At 45.6% G+C, this 19,738-nt stretch overlaps 1 protein-coding gene across 1 annotated transcript in view; it reads right to left on the bottom strand.

Annotated features, from left to right (window-relative positions):
• Positions 1 to 231: 231 nt before the first annotated feature.
• The window catches only part of LOC146020448 (calcitonin gene-related peptide type 1 receptor-like), a 235,192-nt gene continuing 215,685 nt past the window's right edge, over positions 232 to 19,738 (bottom strand). The window contains 4 exon segments of the mRNA XM_083153589.1: positions 232 to 885; positions 1,977 to 2,018; positions 17,879 to 17,938; positions 17,940 to 18,098. Of these exon segments, the coding sequence (XP_083009715.1) occupies positions 667 to 885; positions 1,977 to 2,018; positions 17,879 to 17,938; positions 17,940 to 18,098 (480 nt within the window). The 3' untranslated portion in view covers positions 232 to 666.

Genomic DNA, 19,738 nt, shown 5'->3' with positions numbered 1-19,738 from the left:
ATACATAAGCATTTCCTAGAAATTGAAAGTCTACTTGAGCTCATGTACACTTTGATTTAGTAGTCTGTCTGGTGCTTGTCCTTACCCTGCTGTTCCAGTATTGTCTGTATTTTAACCTTCCCTTTCATTCCTTGAGCTTCCTATCCTAAACCTCCTTTCAGTTTCTTACCATACACCTACCCACCTCAGTAGCCCTTCACCTTTTTAAAGGATTAAATGCCACTCAACGTCTTCATGAATGTGTTTGACTTTTTTTTATTTTTTTTATTACATATGGGATAAAAACAGAAAAGCACACAAAAACATATGCATAAAGGCAACATATTGTCAAAATGAGTTACTTATGGCAGTATAAAGAGCTTTTAGTTGAATGTCTTCTAGTATAAAATACAGATTTGTGATGAACAAGTCACTGTAATTATAAACAAGTCTTATACAATTGGAAAATAAAGATAAATATTTCAAGAAATACAGTCTTAACAAACTCCAATAAGTCATCAATCGCAAATCTGTTGTATAAACTTAATACAAGTGCAAACAAACTTTAATGCAGTTTACATTAAAATATAATTGACATACAAATGATATATACTGAGTCATTCTTAATATGTGTGTAGTAGATATTGTAGTTGAAACTTAAACAGTAGTTCTAAAAAGAAAAACATTTCACATATATGATTTTTCAGTTTTCAAAGCAACACATTCCATATCGTGTTTTTTTCCATTTGTATGCTCGCTGTTATAGTCATGAGTATATGTTGTGCCCGGGCCCTCACTGATGGAAGATATAGTGTATGAGGCTGATCGAAGACCTTCAGAATGTGCAAAACTGTTCCCAAACTGAATTTTGTACTGATTCCAGTGTCTCTTTAGAACAGCTTGCACCTGAAATACATTAGCAGACACATTGTTGTTATCTTTCTTTGCATCATATGGCAGACACATTTGCATCATATATCAAGGACACCTTGAAAAAGGGCTATTACAGCCGGAAACATGATGGTCTGAAGAGAGAAGCCATAATACGGTAAGTCTTACAAGTTTTCATCTGGTTCCCACTTTTTCACCCCAATCCGGATCTGGAGTGGAGGTGGCAGACTCAGGCTGTTTATGGGCTTCAATTATTTTTTATTTTTGTTTTAAATCATGTATATTTGATACATTGCCTTTTTGTATTTTTATTGTTGCTATGGATTCAAATCTTTTTATGGATGGACGCCTCTTAAGAATTTGTTATCCTGTGGGAAGAACAAAGAAACCTTTTGACGTATATAGGGCCTCTGTTGGAGGGGAGTTGGAGCCCCAAGGGGCCCAGGAGTTGTGGATGCCATATTTGACAATATCCTGGTGATGGTTTTTGGGGATTGAGAAGGTAAAGATTCCTTTACATGAAAATAGGGCCTATACTGGAGGTCAGTACTCTGTCAAAAGGTGTATTTTGGGAATTGGATGGGTGAAGCCCAGTTGTCTACTGATTGGGTGCCAGTCTTAAAGAAACCTTTATTATGAAAATAGGGCCTCACTAAAAGTTCAGTTGTATCATCCATGGGGTGACTGGAATAAATCGTAATTGAAGAATACTGTTTCCCTTCAAGAAGTGAAAGGGTTTTTCAAGGTCACCAAAAGAACTTAAAATGGAGAAATTCATCTGGCGCAGTTCTGTTATAAAGTTAATAATAATCTTGACTGAGCATATTGCGGTGTACCCAGCATAAGTATTATAACAAACATAATTGCATATAACCTATGCCTGGATACATTTAGCTTCATAGTATGGATTTTTATTTTAATGATACCAAAAGAAGATAGATGAGTTATTTAGGAGAGTGGACAATTATATTATAACATTAGAAGAGGAGCTTTCACTTACTATGGTATCTACTTCTTTTGGAATTTGTAAATATAGTACATTTATAATGAAAGGGTGAAAAATGAATACATTTATTCTGAATAATATAATAAAAAAAATTACTTACCTCTCCATTAAAGAAACAAAATATTGTAGCTACCAACAATCCCTGGAAAATAAAAATAAGTATATCACTTAAAACAATAATTAGGTTTGCCCCTTCCCTATCCCTCTTGAAATATTTTTTTAAACATTTATTAGCTTTTCTGCTATTCATTTATACAGTTAGAGTACAAGGTCTACAAATGTTAGCTTGTTCTGCATTGTTATTTTTTTGTTTGTCATTTCTTGGTCTGTTTAAATACTTTTTTACATTACAGTATTATTTTTAAAGACTTTATTAGGCAGTAAAATAAAGATAGAAATATCAGACAGAAAGTAACAAATAGGCTAAAACATATATTTGTCAAAAGAGACTAGAGACAACAAAGAAAATAGTGGATGGTATAAATATAAAGGAAACATGGGCCTGACGTTAAAAGATGTACCAAATTTGTTATCAAAATCACTTTGTTATTTCTAAATAATAATAATGGTTTTCCCCAATCACAAATATGTATGTAGAAAAACTGGAGTAAAATACAGATGGTGAAGTAATTTAAAAAACTTTCTGAGCGGGAGATACATTTAGTCGCTGTAAAATGATTCTTGAACATTATATGCCAACCATCCTCATCTATAGATGAAGACAAATCATCCATTCGCAGCCTTGGGTGCGGGGGGGAAAAAATAAATAATAATCAATCTATGGTCGGTGACCATCAAATTATTTCTTAGCGCTCGCAGATCTGAGACACCTCTGTGGTGTCTCAGACCTGCGGGCGCCCTGTGTGAGGACAGACATCAGCGGCCCACCCCCTGCACCATCATGGAATTACCATGTGAACACCCATTTCCATGAAATGCTGGTCATTCCCATAGGCAAATTCCCCGGGCCGCCTCCCCACGCCCCTCCGCACACCCTGCGGGAGGTCTGTGCGCTTGCACACAGCAGCTGCACATGCGCATAAAACCCTATGCACATGCGCAGTCACAAGCAATCTGTCCCCTGTGCGAACAAATGGATGACCGATTGATTTAAAATGCCCCCCTTAGTTACCCACAAGTGTCACTATACAAGTGTCACATCAAATTAATCAGCAAAGTCTCCTGGTGCGTCAAAGTCACATCGCTTTGCGAGTAAGATGCATTTTTAGCAAATAAAGCTGGTGCCCAACATTAGCACAGTTGCATGGAACGTGGCAACTAATGCTGTGTGGCAAATTGAGGCTAAATATATGAGGACACATCGGTAGCTCTTAGAGCAATTTGCTGCAGACAGAAGAAAAGAAAGGATGACAGAGAGAACAGTATTAATTAAACAAGGCACAATTTTTTTCTGTGACTCTAAGGGGTAAATTTAATAAAGCTTCTAAAATGGTTGATGTTGCCCATAGCAACCAAACAGATTATATCTGTCGTTTCGCTATTAAATTCTAGAAAATTATAGACAGAATCTGATTGGATCCTAGGGGCAACATCACTCTTGAATTGTAGACACTTTAGTAAATTTACCTCTAAAGGTTTTACAACTTGCAGGCAATTAACCACTGATAAGATACTTGGGGATATAGTCAATGCTCCGGAGAGCACGGCACAGCGGTCTCCGTTTTTCGTTCGCTGTACATTCTCCATTTTTTGTACCCCTCACCATGCCTCTTGCTCACCCTATTCAACATGTCAGCTGCTTTTTTAATGTAATTTATTCACTGAACTGTTGGCCCTAGGGGATTGCATTGCATCACAACTCCCGCAAAATCACATGCGATTTTATAGGGTGCGATGCCATGCCATTAGCTATACAGTTGTATGACATACAATGAGGTTTCACTGACCCCCCCCCCCCCCACTATCCACGCCACCCCGAAGCATGGCGAACGGCGGCAGAACGCATCCTCCCGACCTTTTCATACCCCCACTATCCACGTCTGCGTGGAGTTGATTTTATATAGTGTAGCGAGCGCAGCGAGCCCGAAGCGTGGCAAGCGGACGCGGAATACATGTAAAGTAATCTGCATGCGCTCGCCACGCTTCAGGCTCGGTGGCTCACCCCACTATATAAAATCAACTCCACGCCGACGTAGATAGTGGGGGTATGAAAATGTCAGGAGGACGCGTTCTGCCATCGCTCGCCACGCCACCCGGGGTGGCATGGATAGTGGGGGGGTCAGTGAAACCTCATTGTAAGTCATACACGTATATAGCTAATGGCATGGCACCTCACCCTATAAAATCGCATGCGATTTTGCGGGAGGTGCAATGCAATGTAATCCCCTAGAGCCAACAGAGCAGTGAATAAATTACATTTAAAAAAATCGCATTGCATGGCACTATAATGGCCCATGAGATGCAATGCAATGCAATTTTACTACGGAGAATAGCCCTGTACGCTTACATACTTGCTGGGCGCCCTGCTAGGAAACAAGTACCAAAAGTGGCACAATGGCTCTGACAAGGGTATAGTTTCCTCATAAAAAAAATGCACATGGTACCCACTGCGGGTGTGTCCTGTGGTAGAGATGACCTCACCCTCCTCATCCTGGGAAGCATCACCCTCATCCTCCTGTTAGTCTACAATGGAGATGTCTGCCTCCTCCTGCTCCTCCTCATGCTGTGTGCCAAACAGCTCCTCCTGTGTGCTGACGTAGCTGGTTGCAGCAACAGCCTCCTCCTGCTGAGGGTGCTCCTTCTGCCTCCTCCCTGGCACTGCCCTTCTTGGCACCATGCTGCCTCTTTCACTGCTGCTCTCTCTCTGCCTTTTTCCACCTCTCCTCTCCATCCTGTACTCCTCACTACCTTTCAAAGGTCAAAATGGTGCCTGACCCATTTATATAGGGTGTGTGATGCATAATCTAGGGCAGGCATGTCCAAACTATGGCCCTCCAGCTGTTGTGAAACTACAAGTCCTATCATGCCTTGCAACACTTTTGCTATTATAGAATGCTAACACTATAGCAAGGCATGTTGGGATGTGTAGTTTCACAACAGCTGGAGAACAGTTTGGCCATGTATGATCTAGGGGACTTAGGTGGGCCAATAGTTGGGGCTGTTCTATTGTTTGGAATGGTGGTAATAGAAATCACATTCCAGTTGGTCAGAAATTCGCACATAACCAGGTCATAAAAATCACACCACATGCACCATTTGCATCCCATTAAATAGACGAATTCTTCAAACAAATTTGTGATTTGAAAACATGCGATTTTAGAGCCCAACTAAAAATTGCATCCTATTAAATGTCACACTATATTTCAATTTTCCTAATTACACATACACAAGTCAGAGTACCTCCCTGTCCTACTGTCCCACCCCTGAGGGAGGGGGGGGGGGGGGGAGTTGGGGGACAGCTGTCAATGTTTCTCTGCATTCTAGAGCAGCAGGTGAATAGATTTCTAGTGATCTCAACGGCATCTATACACAATGAAGGGTATGTCTGGGGCAGCAAAAGCATCTCAGAGAGCACTGAGCAAGCCCCCACATTGATGTATATGAGGTTTGGCAATGTGGTCAACCAGGGCTGGATTAAGGCTTGGGGAGGCCCAGGGCACTTAAGACAGGAGAGGCTGGGTAAATGGGTTGTTGTATTTTAGATTGTGCATATTTGGCCTATTACAGGAGGGACATATGCTCTGTATCTGGACTTCCCTCTAAATATAAGATTGGCGTAACCTGTGCTGAACTATTTAATTAAAACCAAAGGTGTTTCACTACAAGTGATCATTAATGAATCAAATCATCATTTATTGTTAAGACAACATAAAAAAAAAAAAAATAGAAATTCATAAGTATTGGCCTAGATAATCCTGCCTCTCGCAGTCTCTGAAGAAAAAAAGGCGTTGCTGAGCCTTTTGAACTGTTATAGCGGTCAAAGACAGATCTTCAGTAAATGTCATCCCCAAAAATGTAGTATTAGTAACCCTCTCCACCTCCTCTCCATTTAAAACCAGCGGTCTGATGGTTGATCTTCTGGATCTTCTAAAATCTATGACCACCTCCTTTGTCTTTTTACCACTTAGGAGTATGTTATTAACCTCCCCCATTTAATCAATTGCTGCACCTCCATTTTATAACTCTCCTCACCCTCCACTGAGCAAACCCACTACCGTGGTATCCTCAGCAAAATTAACAATGAGGTTGGTCTCTGAATTTAAAAGACAATCTGAGGGGGCGTGGCCTGGCGAGCTGACCGAGAAGTCGTGCCTCACCGGAGCTCCTGCTACCCCGAACCAATTTCATCCCCAAACCAGTCCTCACCCTCCCCAGTCTACCTCCCCATCCTCCCCCTTGTTCCAGCTACATCACCCGCTTGTCCTGGTCCAGGTTGCGGAGCCGGGCGGCACTTTTCAGAGCCGCCGCGGGTTGCGGCCTGGTCCGGGGATAGCAGCCGGGGCCTCGATTTTTGGAAGCCGGACGGAGCGGCGACGCGTCAGAAGGAGCCGTGTGCGTCGCGGCCGAGAGACGGCCTCATCTCCATCTCCCTCTCCTGCCCGTGATCACCGCTACCTCCCGCCCAGCCGTTGGACAGCTCGGAGCCTGCTTCAAGCCGGAGACGGAACAGAGGGGGAACCCCGCCCGCCTCAACATCTGCGGCCGCAAGTCCCTCTCTCTCCCGCGGTAAGGGAAGACTCCCCCCCCGACCACAGCATATCCCCACTTGGGGAATAGTCTCCAGCGGCAACCACCCCCTCCTTGGCCGTGGCTGGTCCCGGCCATCACTACCCGCATCACGTGGCGCCGCCATTTCCACTGCATCACCACCATAACCAGCGGTCCCCTGCAGCTACACCCCAGTACCCACAGCTCCCTCTAGGGCTGCCACAGACAAAGGCATCGAGCTGCACCCTGCAGGGACAGCACATCCCTGCTCCCTCACCATCAACTGCTGCACCACAGAGGCCTGAGTGCTGCCCATTCCTTCTCACCCTCTCTGGAGGCTCTTAAGGACAGCAAAACACCACGCTGCGCCCCAGAACCTGCAATACCCTCTCTCTAGGGCATAATAATAGCCCCCTCTCCTAGTCAATCCAGGGGCTGACCCGATCACCACAGGGGGCGCTATAATACAGGACACCTTCCATAGCTCCTGCTTAATAACTCCCTCACTTTGATCTCAATGTGAACACCCACACCCCATGACCTCCTCTCCGGGACTACCACAGCTTGTGATGTACATGAAGTAACGACTTGTTACACTACCCCCCACGGTGCCTAGCTCTTCCTGCTCATTACTTTAACAATCAGTGCTTCGTTTAAACATGCCCCCAAAGAAACCCAAGGAAACAGCCCCAACAAAAATAAATATGCCAACCGGGAAACCCTCCCAATCCTCACTACTGCAGACAAGCCCTATACAGAAGTCGTACACCCCGCTGGAGGCCCAGGGAACGCAAAACCCCCCTACAGGGCTGGCGGGTATAAATGTCGAATCCGACGAACCAGTTACAGTAAAATCCCTCTGCCAGGTTTTCTCTGCATTCCAGGCAGAGATAGCCAAAGACCTAAAGCTAGCCATCCGCGAGGTTAAAACTGAGCTGGTGGCGATCGGAGACAGGACGGATCATCTAGAGAAGAAAATGGAGGAGTTGGTCTCATCCCATAATGACCTAGTATCTTCTTATGACCGTCAGCAAACTGAAATCACCCAATTCAAAACCAAACTTGCGGACCTGGAGGACAGATCCAGACGGAATAATATCAAGATCAGGGGCATTCCAGAATCTGTATCCAACTCCGAACTTGAGGGCTACGCTACAGCACTGTTCTCAAGGCTCCTCCCCTCCGCTGACCCTAAAGATCTCCTCATTGACCGCATCCACCGCCTGCCAAGACCCAAATCAATCCCAACCGACCTACCCAAAGACACCCTCCTCCGGGTTCATTTCTTTACTGTTAAGGAGCAAATCCTGAAAGCAGCCCGAGAAGCAAAGAAATCCGATGCCCTTGGAGGCCTCCAGCTGTTCCAAGACCTGTCCCCTGCGACCCTGACCAGCAGAAGAGCCTTCGCCCCTATCACCATGGCACTGCGCACTCATGAGATCCGGTACCGTTGGGGGTTCCCTGTGAAGCTGATTATCACTCATGAAGATACCACCTACACTGTGCCCACCCTGGAAGCAGGAATGAAGCTCCTGTCGGATTGGGACATTTCTACTATAGGCCCTCAGGGGCAGAAGCGCCCCCAGCCCCTCCGTCAGGATTGGGCAGATACCTGATGACTTTGGTGCTGTTATGGACATCTTCTCTTGTATTTGATCACCCAAGTCAGCCTACCTCCTCACCTCCACGCCATGGGTTGAGATATACACGATAAGTATCAGTTTTATTACTCCCGATTGGTTACAGGTTGTTAGGCACTGGGATGTTACACACTGTTGACTGTTGTAAGTTATTGTTAACCTGTTGTTAGCCTGTTAATAGTTTTGAGATATACGCAGCGTACCCTCACAGCAGCTGAGACATATACGTATATATATTAGAAACCTATATACAGTGTTGGCCTATCCGTTCCCCCTGAGGTCCACAGGTGGTACATTAGTTAAAAATAATATGTTGCTTTGTTATTAAGAAAAAAAAAAAAAAAAACAAGTCAAAAATTGTTACCGGAGAGGTGGCCCTCGTCTCTTCCCTGATTTACAGAGAAGCCAGGCCGCCACCCCCACAACCCCTCGATACTACTGCATGAAAATTTTTTCTCTTTCCCCTGCAGTAGTCATGCGGGTCCTAGACGACGGACCCTTTTGTTTTACCTTTCCCTTTACTTCTGTCTCTATCTGTTACATGTCCCCCCCTCCCCCCCCCTGGACTGCATTCTTTACCGCTAATCCGCCTGACTTTCTGTCTCCCCCCAAGGACACAGCCGGCATACCCACAGCACCTTTTAAAAATATACTATGCCTAAGCTGATATCCTTAAATGTTAAGGGGCTGAATTCCCCACATAAACGTAGGATGGCCCTATCCTACTTTCACAAACAGAGGGCGGACATAGTGGCCCTCCAGGAGACGCACTTCGCCGCCCTGAACCCACCCAAGTTCAAAGACTCTAACTACCCGACAGCCTACTATGCAAATGGCCCTTTCAAGCGCAATGGGGTTGCTATCCTTTTTAACCGCCACACCCCCTTTACATGCCACACCCATACGGCTGATAAGAACGGCAGATACCTGATCCTTACCGGCCTACTAGAAGACAGACTGACGACTATTGTATCTATTTACGCCCCCAATACAAACCAAGTTGCCTTCCTCCGCAAACTTTTTCTCCTTGTACAAAAAACCTCAAAAGGCTCATTGATATTGCTTGGTGATTTTAATTTAGTCCTTGACCCCCGCCTGGATAAATCCCGCCTCCCCCCTACCTACCATTCGCATTCGGATAACCAATCGATAGCCCTTCGTAACTTACTCCTAGAATTCGATTTATATGACACCTGGCGAACAACTTACCCGACCGGCCGAGAATACACTTTCCACTCCCAAGTCCACAACACCTATTCTAGAATTGACTATATTCTCTGTGACAAATGGTCCCTCCAACACTCCGCGCAAGTTGACATACTCCCCATCACCTGGTCTGACCATGCCCCTGTGGTATGGCATTGGAACTTCCTCCCCTCAAAAGTCCCCCCCAGACCCTGGCGTCTATTTCCTCATTTATTAAAAGACCCCTCAGCCAAAGATGCCATATTGAATGCAATTGAAGCGTATATGTCTAACAACCACACAACAGATACCTCGGTGATCAATCATTGGTGTGCCTTTAAGGCGGTCACTAGGGGAGCAGCCATACAAGCGGGAGCCTCATTAAAACGCAAGACTATTGCAACTCAAAAAGCCCTAGAAGCCAAACTAATCGACCTAGATGACAGGAATAAGATATCCCCCTCCCCCCCCCTGAAGATAGAGTTGGCATCAGTACGAAGCCAACTCCAGAAACTACTACTTGCCCGAACCCAATCAGCTCTGAACAGGATAAGACATAGATTCTACTTAGCCAGTAATAGATCGGGCAGAATGTTAGCCCGAAAACTAAGAGCTCAGCAGGCCAGAAATAGAATTAAATACATCATCTCCCCTAGTAAAGAAAAAATACTCAACCCTAAAGCCATTGCAAATCAATTTGCAGATTACTACTCTAAGCTTTACAATCTCTCCTTAGACCCTTCCACACCACAACCCACAGAGGCCACTATATGTGACTTCCTAAACAGCCTACAATTCCCCTCGCTCTCCCCAGAACAACTAGAATCCCTCAACGCGCCTTGGTCCCAGGAGGAAATCCAGTTAGTTATTAAGTCACTCCCTAGCAACAAAGCCCCTGGGCCGGACGGCTTTATCACAGAATTCTATAAGTCCTTTAGTGACCTGCTGTCCCCCTACCTCAGAGACCTATTCAATGAGCTTTCGTCTACAGGTCAGGCCCCTCCAGAATTATTGGAAGCTCGGATTGTGACCATCCCGAAACCAGGCAAAAACCCTGCGTTGTGCCAAAACTACCGCCCGATAGCCTTGCTGAACACCGATATTAAAATCTTCGCTAAGTTAATGGCATCCCGAATTAATCGCTTTCTACCCGGGCTGGTCCACCCGGACCAGACGGGGTTCGTCCCTGGGCGACAGGCTCCGGACAACACTAGAAGAGTTTTCAACTTGGTTGACTCATTATCCTCAAGTCAGGACCTGCTCCTCCTCTCACTCGATGCCGAAAAGGCATTCGACCGACTTAACTGGCAATACATGCGAGAGGTCCTCTCACGTTTTGGTTTCAAGGACCGGATTCTGAGCTCAATTATGTCTCTATATAGTTCTCCGTCGGCCAGGGTGTTCAGCAACGGATTCCTATCTACCCCTTTCCCAATCTCCAATGGCACAAGGCAGGGTTGCCCACTTTCCCCCCTGGTATTTGTCCTTTCTATCGAACCACTAGCTATGTCCATTCGCAACAACCCTAATATACCAGGTCTACAGGTAGGCTCCTCTAACCATAAACTGAGTCTATTTGCAGATGATGTCCTACTATTCGTGACAGACCCCATCAATACTCTCCCCCACATCCACTCGACGCTGTCCTCCTACAGCGCTGCCTCTTATTACAAGCTTAACACATCAAAAACTGACGCCCTCCCGATTAACCTTGCGGAATCTCTCCCTCCCTTGAAATCCACTTATAACTACAACTGGCAACCCAATTCTATAAAATACCTCGGCATACACATCCCCCCAAACATGAAAGATGTATTTGAAGTTAACCTGTCCCCCCTCCTCACTTCCCTCACATCAATCTCCAGATCATGGATGTCATTCGAAATCTCATGGATGGGAAGGATAGCGGCATTTAAAATGTCGCTCCTACCCAAACTCATGTACCTGTTCCGTACCATTCCTTACATATTCCCGAAAAAATCCCTGCATATGGCCACCTCCATCCTGACAAAATATGTATGGTTGACAAAACCCCCAGCTATGGCCCGCTCCAAAATGTCTCTTCCTAGGGCGTTTGGAGGACTCGACCTCCCCGACCTGTCCCAGTACCAGGCCGCCTGCCTCCTGGCCCCATCCAAACATTACTTTGAAAGCCCCTCAAGCAGAGCCTGGGTGGTAATCGAACAATATTATTCCTCGCACATTCCTCTCCCCGACCTACTAAAGATCCCAAAGCATATCAGACCCCCCCTCCCAGCCCTACTCCCAGCGACAATTGCCACCCTGCATGTATGGGATCAACTACTCACTACCCTTCGAGCCCATACGACTCTTATCACTACTCTTCCTATCACCACAGTGGCAAAAATCATACCTAATCTTAATTTGAACATCTGGAAATGTAATGGAATCAAAACCTTAGGTGACGTGATCAACGTTAACACGATCCTCCCCTTCGCCTCCCTCCAAGACACATACCTCCTCCCCTCCCATGAGCACTACCACTATCTGCAGCTGGCCCATTGGTGGAATTCCCACTTCTCCAAGCGCCCCCTCCCAGAGACTTACCAACAGACGGCCCTCTCCCGCCCCCTCAGGACGCTCTCTACTGGTGATATCTCTTTCTGGTACAGAACACTGATAACCCCCCCTAAGTTCACCAAAACAGCGGCCCATAAGAAATGGGAGAAAGACCTAGGCGTCCAATTTTCAGCCACCCAATGGGGCAAGATCTTCCTGTCCTCACATAAAATGTCCCGCTGCCTCAACCACTCCGAGATGCATATAAAATTGATTAACCGTCTCTACCTAACCCCTGATCGACTTCACACCTTCTGGCCAACATGCTCCAACATGTGCTGGCGTCAATGTGGAAATGTAGGTAATATATTTCATATCTTCTGGGCCTGCCCCAAACTCAGGGAATATTGGGGAGATGTCTTCAACCTGATCTCTATAGTGATTCAGATAAACCTCCCACCTGACCCACTTCTAGCCCTACTTCACATATACCCCCAGGAACTCCCATCGGAGAAAACTTATGTGCTCGGACACATCCTTATCGCAGCTCGGGCAACCCTAGCCCAGCAATGGAAACAGCCTTCCCCACCAGCCCTCCCCCAGGTTATCATAAAAACAAACCACCATTATCTAATGGAGACCAGCTCCCAACTCTATTCGACCAACCCCTCTCCATCCCATTCTAGATGGTCCCTGTGGCAAGACTATATAACAAAGGGAGCGGGGACCAGGCTCTCCCCCACTGACCCCCCCGGGTAACCACCCATGTACAGTTTGAATGAAACTCCAGATCCAGAATCCCCTCCACCCTAGACGTAGATAATAGTCAGATCAGGCCAGGCCAGGATAGTGAGCCAAGGTTACTCAGATAGGCCCACCTCGGCTTGCCTTGTTGTATTACTCGGTCTGTGTATCATCTATATTATGTATAACCCGTTTTGCATAACGGTGTGTTGTGCAGTGTCTCATCTATTTTATTTGTATGACATCTATTGTATTTACAAGACTGTATTTTAAGTACAAGATTGTAACGTATTTAATCCAGAATGCTGTCCCCCCCCCCCCCATGTTCCCTCTTTTTTCTTTTCTGTACCCCATATAAAATCTGTGTTAATAAAAATTTATTGATGGGAAAAAAAATAAAAGACAATCTGAAGTGTACAAGGAGTACAAAAAAGGACTCAAGACACACCCTTGGGGGACACCTATGTTTAAAACAAGTTCTGATGAGAAGGTAGAACCTGACTGTGGACGATCAGTTAAGAAATCCAACAGCCAATTACAATTGGGAACATTGTAACCTATCTCCCGAAGGTTCGCAAACTAAACCGCAGGCACAACGGTGTTAAAAGCGGAGCTATATATAATCAAGATGGATGTCCAGGTAGAGACGATTTTGACACTCCTGGAATGGGTTATGTTCAGAGGTATGGGTTGTGTATATTAAATGTAAACCAATGGAGTATATTACGTTTAGACTAATAGTTTAATAATGTCTGGGTTCTATTTATACTGTAGCTGCACCTAATTGAGAGACAACTATTTTATAAAGTTTTCTTGTAGTGGAACCAATACAACTGAACCCTAATATACACATAGAAAAATAAAAGCTAAATGCAAGAAAAGCAGCAGCCTCTGTACTAACATGCTGGGACAGGAATTAGGAGAGCAAGTGATGTCACTGTGCTCTGGATGGGGGACCCTCGACAGAAAGGGGTCTGGGGTACAGTATCCCCTGCCCCCCCCCCCCCCCCATCCGTAATCTGGCTATGAGGTCAGCCCCTTAACAGTGAGAGCTGTGCCCCTTTTCATGCAAGAGATTTGGATTTCCTACATGTTGGCAGGTATGTAAAGTTGGGCATATGCTATGGAGACATCGCCATTTGGGGAAGTCGTACGCAATTACCCCTGGAGCCGCCCTTCCCGGGTGGCAGGATCATATGCGTCTCTTTTGCATGCAATATATTGCATGCGATCACAACCAAGCCTGCTTCGCTCAGAAGCAATACAAAAGATTACATCTGCAGCCTGTGTGACTCACATGCTCCAGGACCACGCATCACATTGGACCTGCTGTCAAACACATGCAATTAATTTGGATGCTTTCCATGTGATTGATCACCACAATCACAATAAAAAAAGCCCATGTAAATCTCCATAGTGTCTTAAGAGTGGTCTCTGTATGTTGTTTGGCTGCACCTTTGCATTCAAAAGCGAAAAACAGATAAATCAGTTTTTAAGCTTTTAAAAATATTTACTGATAGTATTTAACCCCTTGGGTGGTATGGCAGGAAATTTTCCGGGATCAGCTGCGCTGCCGCAGCGGGCTGTCCCGGAAAATTTCCGGGCATACCACTTTGCATTAGGTGCGCGCCAGTGGTGCCTCCAGCGGAGCACCACTGGTGCACTACCTTTAGGGGTCCCCCGTCATCCCCCCTTCCCTCCGGCGATCGTACACCGGAGCTCGCCTGCTGTCAGACACCATTCACTGTTTGCAACTTTGACGTAGGCGGCAGGCTCGGGGATGGTCGGCGCGGCTCGGGAGAGTTCAGGCACCCGAGTCCTCCCCGAGCCGCCACAAAACATCCGAGTCTGCCGCCTGTGTGATGACTGACAGGGGGAAGCGGCGGCAGGGGAGCTCCGGCGTACTAATGCCGGAGCGGAGGTGAGGGGGGGGGGGGGATTGGCGGCTTCCTACTATCTGTGGTGGGTTTGGCTGGGGCAGGACAAACCTGCGGTTTGTCCTGCCCCAGCCAAACCCACCACTCAAGGGGTTAAAATGCATAAAATGACCACACACACTGCTGTGGGAATCTGGAACTGTCCAGTCTGTTCTGTGCAGTAATTTGCCATGGTAACAACAGACAGTGAATCGGTAAAGTGGGCTAACAAGGGCAGGAAATTCTTCCCCCCTATCTGTCAGCTCGGAATTTATTTTCCATGAGCCTTAGTACATCCCCGCGTGTCCTAAGCATAGGCCTGTTAGTGAACAAATCATCTCCCAGTTCCATAGGATTCCCAATCCTATATTTGCACATACTAATCATATGGGATGTGGTCATTTGGTCTACAGCATGATGGTCGACAGTCAGTAGGTCGACACCATTAGGTCGACATGGTTCTAGGTCGAAAGGTCATTAGTTCAACAGTGTCTAGGTCGACAGTCATAAGGTCGACATGGGGTTTTTCACTGTTTATGGAGCCGACAGGTGGTATTTCATGCCCTACCATCCACTGGGGCACGGTGAGAGAATAAAATAGTGTGCTGAGCGTAGTGTGGCATCATGCCCGAAGCATCGCCAGCAATGTGAGGGGATGCGGTGCACTTTAAACTGTGTCCATTTCGACTGTGTTGACATTCACGTCAAACAACAGTGAAAAACCCCATGTCGACCTAGACACTGTCGAACCAATGCCTTGTCGAACTAATGCCCTTTGACCTTTCCCATGTCGACCTAGACCCATGTCGACCATCATGCTGTAGACCAAATGATCCCAACCCTATAATATCACCTCTCAACCTCGGTTTCTCCAGTGAAAACATATTCAGCCTGGTTAACCTATCTTTGTATTCTAGTGATTCGAGACCTTTTACTAGCTTAGTCGCCCTTCTTTGTACATGTTCCAATTCATTTATGTCCTTTTTAAAGGTGCGGTGCCCAGAACTGAACACAATATTCCAAGTGTGGTCTCACCAATGCCTTGTAAAGAGGCACTATCACATTGGCATCCGTTGTAAAAAGGAACTATTACATTGGCATACATGCGAATCCATATTGTATGTATTCGTCCGACCATTTTTCTGATTTTGCTCAACATAGTATGGGGATTGGAATATTAAAAAGGAAATCACAAATGATATACAATCACAACAGTCACAAGTCAACTACTGGTTGCTACAGTTCCCTGCAACACAGATATCAAGACCAAGGAAGCAGCCAGTTTGATCACAAAACATATGAGTGGGGAGAATGGGAGGGCTGCCAGGTCGTGCCATAAATTACGGGAAACAAATTTTTGAATTTGCCATAAATACTTGTCAATAGTCTTCAGTTTCTTATGGTGAAACATTGAAAATGCCATAAAAGTATTGTGTGAAAGTATATTAACCCTTGAGTGGTGGGTTTTGCTGGGGCAGGACAAACCTACCAGGGAAGGGCTGTGGGCTACTCCTCCTGTTGCTCCCCCCCATCTCTGCTCCGGCGTATGCCGGAGCACCTGTGCCCTGCTGCTGCCCCAGCTGCAGATCATAATAAATGGAAGGCTCTGGGATGTTTGGGGTGGCTTGGGAGGACTAGAGCACCCGAAATCCTGAATCCCCCAAGCTGCGCCTAACATCCCCCTGTCACCTGCTTATTACTAGAACTAGTGGTGGCGGGGGCAGGGAGCTCCAGCGTACAATCGCCAGAGCCGAGAGGGGGAGTGATGGGAGGGGAGGAAAGAGCAGAGCGGCCACTGGGGGGCCCCGGAAAGGTGATGCACAGCTGCAGGCACCACTGGCGTACACCTTCATCTTAGTAGTATGCCCGGAAATATTCTGGGATAGCCCACTGCGGCAGCACAGCCAGTGGCGTAACTATCGTGCAGCAGCCCCCGAGGCTGCATTAAAAGTCCAGAGTCCAGCTGAGAAGATGCTGCCTGCTGCAGTACTGCAAGGGAGAGGATACCCGGCTGCGCGCGTCAAGAAGAGGTGACACTGCCGCGGCCCCCTGGCTGCCATTGGTTAGACCAGTGGTTCCAAATCTGGGGTACTCTGCAGACCAGTTGGGGGTACTTGAAAATAACTAGTAATGATGGAAGAAGAAGTCTCCCTTTACGATGGAGATGAACCACGTTGTGTCAGTTCAAGTTTTGTCTGCAGACATTTTTTTAAGAAGGGGGAAAGTGAAGGCTAAAAAAAAAAATCATTTTAGACCCTAGTCATCCCTGCTATTCTCTTTTCTCCCTGTTGCCCTCTGGGAAACGTTACAGGTGCTTGCGTTGCCGTACTAGCCGGTTGCGGAACAGTTTTTTCCCATCTGTTATTTTGTGTTTGAATTGTGATATATGAATGTTGAATATGAGTATTTTCCTTCTCTTCTTCCTTGTGTATTTCACTTTACATTTTTTATGTTGTAGTGACAATAAATTATTATTCTATTCTATTTCTGTAAGTAGTGCTACTGTGGGCATTATGTGTATAACAGGGTGCTAATCCTAAGGGCATTGTGTATAAGGGGTATTACTGTGGGCATTTTGTGTATAAGGAGCACTAATGTGTAGCTCGAATAAGTGGTGTGTAGGGGGTCTAGGCACAAATGCATCATCACTTTAACCGCAATCCCTGTCTAGCGGCATTATAAAGTAGGGGTGGCTATGATGATGCAATATAGCAGGAGGTATGTGGGGGGGCCGATGTCGGTGGTGCTGACAGTAAGAGGGTGGTTCCAAGAGTGCCTCCCTTTCTAGGAGGCCAGGAGTGCCTCCCAAAGTTTGGGAGTTGTTTCTGGAGAGTAGTGCCTATATGTGTGGGATTTGCATGTACAAGTTTTATTATTTTAAAATACATTCTTTAGTTTTTTTCATATAAAGCCTGTGGGGCCCATGCGATGCATTTTCTTATTTTCCTACTTCTACAATTCCAAACCCACACGCCAAAATTCCCACTTTGACGTGTGTGTGCGTGTATATATATATATATATATACTGTCGACCAACTTGCTGTAGACCAAACCATCCCAACCTCTCTCTAGTGGCATACATACCCCCAGATTAAACCCCTCCCCAGATGAGACAAGGGATCACTCCATAGTGGCTAAAACCACTTCAGGAATCTGGTCTGTTCTGGTGTTCTAGGGGTCTGGAGACTGGACCGTTATCGTTTTACCCAATTCCTTATGTTTTGCCATCATTTTTTTAAAATGACTTTTACAGTAGGCTTAATTAAAGTCTAAACAGCTGTTTTTAGCATAAAACATACAAATATACTGTATATTTTAAAAAGTCATACCTGATAATGCATGACAATATGCATAACATAGTGAAATACTTCTTCTGCTATCCGTCCCTCCTGGTTTCCAAGGAAGCAATACATACTGAATTCCAAGAAGAGGTACGAGGATAAGAGTTGCTCTCACAGCTTTCATATAGAGATTTGATTCAGCTTGATGTGTAACTTTCAGTTTTGTTATTAGAACACGTACAATATTCAGCAGAAAAAAGAGATTCACCTTCAAATAAATAATACATGATAACATTAAAAATACATATAAATCGTATCTCAATAGTTAAAGCTAGATTAACAATATTTTCATTACATCTAAGGGTGAGTGAACTGCAGTGAGCAATTCAATCTGTTTGCTATACAACACAAAAAATAGCCAACAAAGGGCCTAATTCTAGTCTGCTCGGCCCCCTCGCATGGTCGTTTGGGGACCGATGTTGAACTCTGCACACCCATGGGAGTGTGGGGGGTGGTGAGGGTGTGAAGGAGGCGGGCATGGGGTTGCTGGGTTCGCCCAGAAAAATGCTGGGCATCCCCATGTAACGTGGGTGGCAACCTGTCTGCTGGGGTGGGCAGCTGACACCGCCTAGTTCTCAGACCGGGATGCCGCAAGTCTAAGTCAGCAGAGACTGACTTTGATTTGGGAGCACTGTAGATATCATTCAATGGTCAGCGACCATTGACTGATTTTGGGTCCACACGCTACCCTGTGAATGGATGTTTATGCAAAACATCCATTTGCAGTGTGGCGGTTATAGTCGCGGTTGGGGGGCAGCATTCATGCCCACCGGGCGACGTTAGAAGGCTCAATAATACCACTGTTTAGCGAGCCAACCAGAATGACCCCCAAAATCCTGTGTGCTCATCCAAGCTGGTTTAACATCATATTAACAATTGGGCATAAGTGGCGGACAGGGAATGGCAAAAAATAATTATCTGGCCCATCAGTGCACATAGGGACAAGAGATAGTCTAAATTCCCTTGTGGGGGGAATTTAACTAGCCAGCTAACTGCTGGCTGGGCTGCAAACTCTCGCAGCCAAGCAAGCAGGTCTGAAGTTTGAGGTTACATACAGACAGTTATTGTTTTAATGTATATCAATAAAAATGTTTCTGTACGTTTTAAATAAAGAACACATTTTTTTTTAAAAACTGTCCCAGTAAAGAGAGCCTACATTTTTTCCAAATTTTTTTTAAAGACTCCTAGAAAACAGCAGGTTACCACCCCCAAATACCAGCTTCGGTCAAACTGCATTTCCATTACGATCCATATACATCTTCAGTCGCTAATATCCCTTGCACATGCAAAATGCGCAAGGTATGCATTTTTGTGCAGTTGTTCAATAATTGTTCAATTAGCAAATTCTCTAATACTCATTTCACACTTACAATTTAATCCCGGGTTTTTGCACATGAACGCGCATCAACCCAGGATTTAGCTCAGTGTGAATGGGTAGATCCCAGAACAAACCAGGGATGTGATCAGTGTGAATGGTCCCGTACCCGGGACTTTAAAAAAGCTGCTGATTGGAGCTTTCTTGGGCTCACAAATGCTGATGTCATCTTTCAGGGCCCTGGAGTTCATTTCTAATGACATGCATATGTATTTGCAGGGATTTCCCTGGATCAGTGTGAATGGGGCTGTCCCAGGTCTTAGGGCCTTATTCTAGTTCGCCCTTTCTGACAAAATCCTTCTTAGATGGACAAAACCATGTGCACTGCAGATGGGGCAGAGGTTACTTGTGCAGAGAGAATTAGATTTGGGTGGGGTTTTACTTCAAAGTGAGATCTATATTGCAGTGTAAAAATAAAGCAGTCAGTATTTACCCTGCACAGAAACAAAATAACTCACCCAAATCTATTTCTA

This window comes from Crinia signifera, chromosome 7, assembly GCF_055691185.1.
Source record: "Crinia signifera chromosome 7, ASM5569118v1, whole genome shotgun sequence".
Lineage (NCBI taxonomy): Eukaryota > Metazoa > Chordata > Amphibia > Anura > Myobatrachidae > Crinia > Crinia signifera.
This window is presented reverse-complemented; position numbering and strand designations above follow the sequence as displayed.